Source organism: Chiloscyllium plagiosum, chromosome 51 (assembly GCF_004010195.1).
Source record: "Chiloscyllium plagiosum isolate BGI_BamShark_2017 chromosome 51, ASM401019v2, whole genome shotgun sequence".
NCBI classification, from domain to species: domain Eukaryota; kingdom Metazoa; phylum Chordata; class Chondrichthyes; order Orectolobiformes; family Hemiscylliidae; genus Chiloscyllium; species Chiloscyllium plagiosum.
Window position 1 is genome coordinate 3228941 of NC_057760.1, and position 7472 is coordinate 3236412.

The 7472-nt window shown below is 46.4% G+C and overlaps 1 protein-coding gene across 2 annotated transcripts in view; it reads right to left on the minus strand.

Annotated features, from left to right (window-relative positions):
* Nucleotides 1–6: 6 nt before the first annotated feature.
* Nucleotides 7–7472, minus strand: part of LOC122544730 (pleckstrin homology domain-containing family O member 1-like) — a 13571-nt gene continuing 6105 nt past the window's right edge. For both annotated transcript variants that reach the window (XM_043684031.1, XM_043684032.1), the window contains exon 5: nt 7–2203. In XM_043684031.1, the coding sequence (XP_043539966.1) occupies nt 1478–2203 (726 nt within the window). In that variant the 3' untranslated portion in view covers nt 7–1477. The remainder of the gene's footprint in view (nt 2204–7472) is intronic.

Below are 7472 nucleotides of genomic sequence, written 5' to 3' on the forward strand. Positions count from 1 at the left end.
TGGCACCCAATGGTCAAGTTTATTCACCTCCCACTAAGGTTGCTGCCCAGGAGGAGATGTGGCACCCGTATTTGATCCTCACAAGGACAATCCTCACCGGGGCAGGATACAGCTGAAGGGAAGATAGGTGAGACAGGCTAGGAACTGGAGTGGGGTTGTGAGGGGGGGGGGGCGCGGAAGGTGAGGAGTTGTTAGGGGCGGGGATGAAGAAAAGATGGGCAGGATATCACAGAATCCCTACAGATAGGAAGCAGGCAACTTGGTCCATCAAGTCCACCCTGAACCTCCGCAAAGCGTCCCACCCAGCCACACTGTAGCCCCACATTTCTGAGGGCTAACCTTCATATCCCTAGCCACTAGGGGCTGATCCACCTTGACCTGCACACCTTTGGACTGTGGGAGGAAACCGGAGCACCCGGAGGAAACCCACGCAGACACGGGGAGAACGTGCAAACTCCACACAGACAGTCGCCCGAGGGTGGAATCGAACCTGAGTCCCTGGAGCTATGAGGCAGCGGTGCAAACCACTGAGTTATCGATGTGCTAAAGCTCGGAGCATGGGTGAGGAGGGGAGGGCAGTAATAATGCTGTTTGGTTGGTTAGGAAAGAAGAAACAAAGGCATAAGTGGGATTGTGGGGTGGCTTGTTTGAGTTCTGAGGTTATTCACTGACATTTAATATTGTTGGAAAATAAATCTCCATGTCAGGGACTGATAGCCAGTTTTCAAATTTTGACATATCCAGGACAGCTCCTTTAAAAGGTCTGGATCATGGGATCTCTGGTACTGAGTAGACGATCCTGAAATTAAAAACAGAAAATGCTGGAAGTGGGCAATAAGTTTGACAGCATCCATGGAGATCGAAATGGAGGTAACATTTCAGATTGTGACCTTTCATCAGCCTTCTGGTGATCTGAAATCTTATCTGTGTTTTTCTGTCCACAGATGCAGTGTAACCTGCTGTGTATTTCCTGCACTTTTAGTTTTTATTTCCAAATCTCCAGGATCTGCCGTACTTTGTTTTTGTGTAAAACCTTATCCCGATGTTGTTTCAAGGTGGAAATACTGATAACCAACAAGAAAGGAAAGGGTCCTTCTACTTTTCCCAGTTCTCAGGGCAGTCTCACCCCTACAAGCTTTTGGGGTTTCCATCCCTCACCCTCAACCAACCCCAAAACACTCGGCCAAATTTGTTTCAGATGCCATTCCCTCCACTTTGTTACATAGGCTTTGCATTGAAAAATTTCCAATCCTCATCACAGACAACCGCGTCCTTGGTGGAATGAGGTGAATTCATAGCTCTTCCCTTCCAGATAGGATGGCACAAGTTCAGGCCATAAGACCCATCTGTTCCTGCAGGACTAAATCCAAGTTAAGGTCACGGCGAAACCAAGCGACCCTTTGCCAGCATGCTCAAAGTCTTCCATTTGGACAAGAGAAGGAGGATTACCAAGACACACATTGTAGACCTGGGAAGTTCACATCAGACTTCCCCTGTAAGGAGGTTGGCTGGCTGACCCCAGTGCTGGTTCTGCGTACATTCGAGCTGATTTCTTGCAGAGGTCCCTCAGTTCCTTAACCTCCTGCAGAACCTGCTTGGCTTGGTTCCAGTTGGACAGAGCCTCAGTGAGTAGCCACTCAGCGTCATTCGGAGCGACCTGCCCCTCTGATACCCCTGGGGAGTCTCTGTTCTGCCTTTTCCGGCTCCCATGGCCGCCAGCCTCCAGTAACAGCTGCTGAGTTCCCTCCAGTTTCAGTATAATGAGTTCCCTGACCCGCCCTAGTTTCTCCCATTCTATATTGCTCGACTGAGTGGCAAAGCCTTTCCGTAATGCAGACTTGTTCGTAGATCCGGCTCGTGACAGAATTTCCTCTGATGCACACTTGTTTAACTCTGCAAAGGGTAGTTTTTTTGGAATGTCTGGTGAGGAGCTCCCCTCCCGATCTAGAGAGGTGGCGGATTCCCTCTGCCAGCTGTCTCCTCTCTTCTGCAGTCTGCCCACCCTGGAGGAACAATCCTTCTCTGTCACCGTGTTTCCCTTCTCTGAGGTTTTAGTGGAGCTTTCATAGTTCAGTTTGTGCTGGCTGGTACCAAGGTGGTTGGTACAGGAACCATCTGCACAAGTCCCGCGGTGATCCAGGGCTATATCCTCCTCCTGGATCAGATCGAGAGTCAACATGCCATCAGATGTGGAGGTAGAAGCCTGTGGATACCAGACAAACACTTCACAAATCTTGTTTAGGTCAAACACAACATAATTTTTGAATATTCTCTCAATCTCTCAAACTGTCAGTGAAATTGTTAAAAATCACACAACCCCAGGTTATAGTCCAACAGGTTTAATTGGAAGCACACTAGCTTTCAGAGCGACGCTCCTTCATCAGGTGATTGTCGCTCCGAAAGCTAGTGCTTCCAATTAAACCTGTTGGACTATAACCTGGGGTTGTGTGATTTTTAACTTTGTCAGTGAAATTGTTCTTATTGGGATGAGATTCCCCAGAAGCTCACCCTAAGTGCCCGGATCGTGAATATTTGCGACCACAGAGGGCATTGCTGCTTGATCCTGGCATTGCCAACATGCAAACACACTAATTAGAAAATGGATACAGGCCGTGCGGCCAGTCAGTCAATTTTAGTGTTTATCCTTTGCAAACGCAGTATCCGAATCCCACCTGTACCTATTTACCTTTCCTTGTCCTTTCCACTCTTCTTAGATGTGGTTGATTTCCACCAAGTTAATGATCATGTGAAGGAACCACAGCTGATCATTCCAGAGATCTCCAGGCTAATTAAATCAGAGAGCTGGTAGCAATGTCACTGGCCTGGTAATCCAGAGGCCCAGGCTCATGCTGTGGGGATGTAGGTTTGAATCCCACCACAGTGAATGATGGAATTTAAATTCAGTTAGTAAATGCTGGGATTGAGGACTGACCCCAGTGATGGTGACCATGAAAGTACCATTGAGCGTTGTTAAAACCCATCTGCTTCTCTCATACCCTTTAAGGAAGGTAAACCGCTGACCTTACCTGGTATGCACTACATGTAATTTCAGAACCACTGCAATGTGGCTGGCTTACAACTGCCCTGTGAAACAGTCCCAGCAAGCCGCTCCGTTCAAGGACATGTCGGAATGGCCAACAATGATGGCCTTGTTGTCATTCCATATAAAAAAATAAAGAAATGTTTTAATGCTCCAGCCATTGGACTGTTGGTGGAAGCAGCTGCTCCATTCCTAAACCCACTGAACGTGGGATCGTTCCCAAATTTACTGTTCTATTCTGTGCCCAACCAATCAATTCCAGTCCCTCCCACAGGCTGTGGAGGCTTTAAAGCGGGAGCTGATGTGGCCTCTTGAGATGGTCACTATTTCATTTGCTGCCTCGGGGTGAACAGATCTTCCTCTTGTGCTAAGATCGGCTTACCATCAGGAACCATCCGTACCTGAGATGAAATTCCGGCAATATTACAGACTGACTGCCACCCTAGACAAGTGTTCCAACCTCTAACTTCTTCAAGGATTGGACAGATCATTTGTTTCGGTGTACTTGTTTGTCCATACATGTGGCAACTGAAAGGGGCCAGTTTATGAAGAAACTGCGTGGGTCTTTCATATTTCTCCACAGCAACAGAGCTTAAAGGGAGCATTGGTCACAACTCACTGAAATTCTAGGATTGAAGTCCTGACCTAATTCCTTTAGCTATGAAACCTCCCTAGACCTCAAACCATGTTGGAGCCCGCTCGACTCAAGGCTTTCTAGGGTAGAAATCTCCAATATTGTTCCAGCTGTAGACCAACATTGACCTGCCCAATAGTTCTGTAACTGCGCTCTGACAGCTAAGTGAAGTTGAGATCCCATCAGATAGGAAAACAATGGAATGTGACTTCTCCCTTCAAGAAAGACAAAAAGACAGGACACAGGAAAGTATGTGCCAGGTAATTTCACATCCAATGCTGGATTTGTTTTACTCATGGGTATGGGTGCCACTGGCTGGGTCAGCATTTACTTCCTGTTCATAATTACTCTTCAGAAAGTGGTGAGGTGCCTTCTGGAACAGCTGCAGGTCAATTTACTGGAGGTAAACCTCCAATGCCCTTACGGAGGCGATTCCAGGATTTTGACCCAGCAATACTGCAGGAACGTCAAGTCAGGATGGTGAGTGGCTTGGAGGGGAACTTACAGGCTGCCCTTTTCTTCAAAAGGGAAGCACCGTCGAAGGAGCACTGGTGAATTGTAACGTGTAACGTGTAACGTGTAACGTGTAACGTGTACTCACCGCTGCTACTGAGCATCAGTGGAGGAGGGACTGGAGGATATAATCAAGAGGATTAGGCTTTGTCCTGATTGGAAGTTGTGACATGGAGGCGCCAATGTCGCACTGGGATGGACAAAGTCAGAAGTCACGTGACACCAGATTGTAGTCCAACAGGTTTATTTGAAGACACAAGCTTTGGGAGCACTGCTCCTTTGTCAGGTGGAGTGTCTTCATTTGGTGAAGGCAGAGTGTTCCAAAAGCTTGTGCTTTCAAACAAACCTGTTGGGACTATAACCAGGTGCCCTGTGACCTCTGACTGAAGGGAAGTGATTGTGGAGTTTGTAAGGCGCTGTCACAGAACCTTTGGTGAAGTTATGCAGTGTGTTTCGTACATGGTACATGTTTGCTTGGTCCCGAAGAGTACTGTCAGAGCTGCAGCCATCCCAGCATCACACCCTCCATTGGTGTTCTATAGACAGTGGCTGGTGAGTTCTCACTACAAGGTTCCCAGCTACATCCTGCTTTTATAGCCATTGTATTTGTGAGGCTGGTCCACTTCAGTTTCTTTTCAGTGGTAACCCCAGGATGTTCACAGCTGGGTGTGGGAGGAGGGCCTCTCAGTGATGATAATGCAGTTACATGTCTAGGGGCCATGACTAGATTTTCAGTTGGAGATGGTTAGTGTCTAACGCTTGTATGACACAGACGTTACTTGCCTCTTGTCAGGAGTATCATAATACAGCATTCCTTCTCTGCTCTGGTTCTACCAATAGCAAACAGAATTGCAGAATTTGGAGTAGCAGGAGGCCACTCAGCCCTTTGAGCCTGCTCCCCACCATTCATTATACTCATGGATAATCATTCAATTCAGTTCCCTGCTCCCAACTTCTCCACTTATCCTTGGTCCTTTCAGTCCTAAGAGCTATACCTACACCGTTCTTGGCCGGAATAGTTTCCTGTAGCAGAGAATTCCACCAGTCTCTACCTGAAGAAATTTAGCCTAAAAGGCCTAGCTCTTATCCTTAGTTTATGCCCCTTTTGTTTGGGACTCCCTGGTCATTGAAAACGTCCTTCCTGCATCTACCCTGTCTAATCCGTGAGAATTTTATAGATATCTAGGAGGTCCCCCGACATTTTTCTAAGCTTTAGTGAATATGGGTCTAATAGATCCAGTGTCTCCCCACATGTCAGTCTTGCCATTCCAGCAATCAGTTTAGTAAATCTTTTTTTGTACTGCCACAATCACCAAAACATCTCCCTCATATAAGAAGACCAAAACGACACACAATTCTCTGGGTGTTGTTGGTTTTATCAATACTGTATACAGTTGGAGCAAGACATTCCAGCTCCTTCACCCCCTAATCCTTTTGCTATGACGGTCAGTATACCATTTGCCTCTTCACTGCCTGCTGTACCTCAGTGCTTATTCTCAGCAACTGATGCACAAGGACATTCAGAACGTGTTCGACCACCCTCTTCCCCGATTCACCCCCATTCAGATAATAATCTGTCTGCCTGTTTTTTGTCATCAAAATAGATAACCTCACATTTCTCCACATTATACTGCATCTTCCACCTATTTCCTCACTGACTTAACATGTCCAAACCGCACTGACATTTCTCTGCATCCTTACCACAACATACCCTCCCACCCAGCTCTGTGTCATCTGGAGATATTACATTTAGTTCCCTCATCTAAATCATTAATATCTATTGTGAACATCTGGGGTCAAGGTACTGAGCCCTGCAGTACCCCAGTAATCACTCCCTGCAAACCGGAAAAGAGCATGTTTATTCCTAATCCCTATTTTCCTGTTTGCCAACCAGGCTGTATCCCTGATGAAGGGCTTTTGCCCGAAACGTCGATTTTCCTGCTCCTTGGATGCTGCCTGACCAGTACCACTCTAATCCAGACTCGGGTTTCCAGCGTCTGCACTCCTCGTTTTTACCTTGCAAATTTCTTATGTGGGACCTTATCGAAAGCCTTCTTAAAATCCAAGTGAACGACATCTACTGGCTCCCCCTTATCCAGTCTACTGGTTAGCTCAGAAAATTCCAGAAGATTTGTCAAGCACAGCTTCTCCTTCCCAGTAGTTTCCACAATAACATTTCACGGCTAACTGCTTTCAGTTCCTCCTCCCTATTGGACACTGTGGTCCCAGACATGTTTTGCAGTGTTGTTTAGTGTCCTCCTTTGTATGTATTTTAATTGCTCATGTTTGAACCGAGATCAGGAGCTGAGTGGCCCCAGCAGGACCTAAACTGAGCGTCATTGAGCAGGTTGTCGCCCAACAAGTGCTACTTAACAGCACTACTGATGACACCTTCCATTCACTTTTACTGATGTCCAAGTGTGGACCAATAGGGTGTTAATTGGCTGAGATGGATTTGTCCTGATTTTTATGCACAGGACATAATCAGGACAATTTTCCACACTGTTGGGTAGATTATTATTAAAGAGGATATAGCAGAGAGCTTAGAAAATATGAATACAATTGTAAAAGTCAGCACGGCTTTGTGAAAGGGAATTGTGCTGACTAATATGTTCAAGCTCTTTGAGGAAGCAATGAGCAACGTGATTTAAGGATCACGTGTGGATGTGCTGTACTTAGATTTCCAGGAGGGATTGGAAGGTGCCAGAACAAAAATCAGAACTCGAGATAAAGGTTGATGACACACAGGGTAATGTAATAGTATGGATAAAAAGTCACCAGAGTCTTACCAGACCATAGGACTGCTCTCTCATTAGAGAGTGGTGGTTTAACCTGAGGGTCATCGTACCTCAGGCAAGGCGAAAGGTAGAGAAGTAACCTCAGCTGGTGCAGATATTGAACCCATGATGTTGGCATCACTCTGTACCACAAACCAGCCATCTAGCCAACTGAACTAATTAACGGGAAATAGAGTAACAGAATAGAATAAGTAACAGGAATATGGGTCACTTTCAGTTGGGCAATAAGTATCAAATGGTGTGCTTCAGAAATTGGTTCTGGGACCTCAATTATTTACAACTGATATCAGTTACTCAGAGTCATCGAGATGTACAGCATGGAAACAGACCCTTCAGTCCAACCCGTCCAACCCGTCCAGATATCCCAACCCAATCTAGCCCCACCTGCCAGCACCCGGCCCATATCCCTCCAAACCCTTCCTATTCATATACCCATCCAATGCCTCTTAAATGTTGCAATTGTACCAGCCTCCACCACTTCCTCATT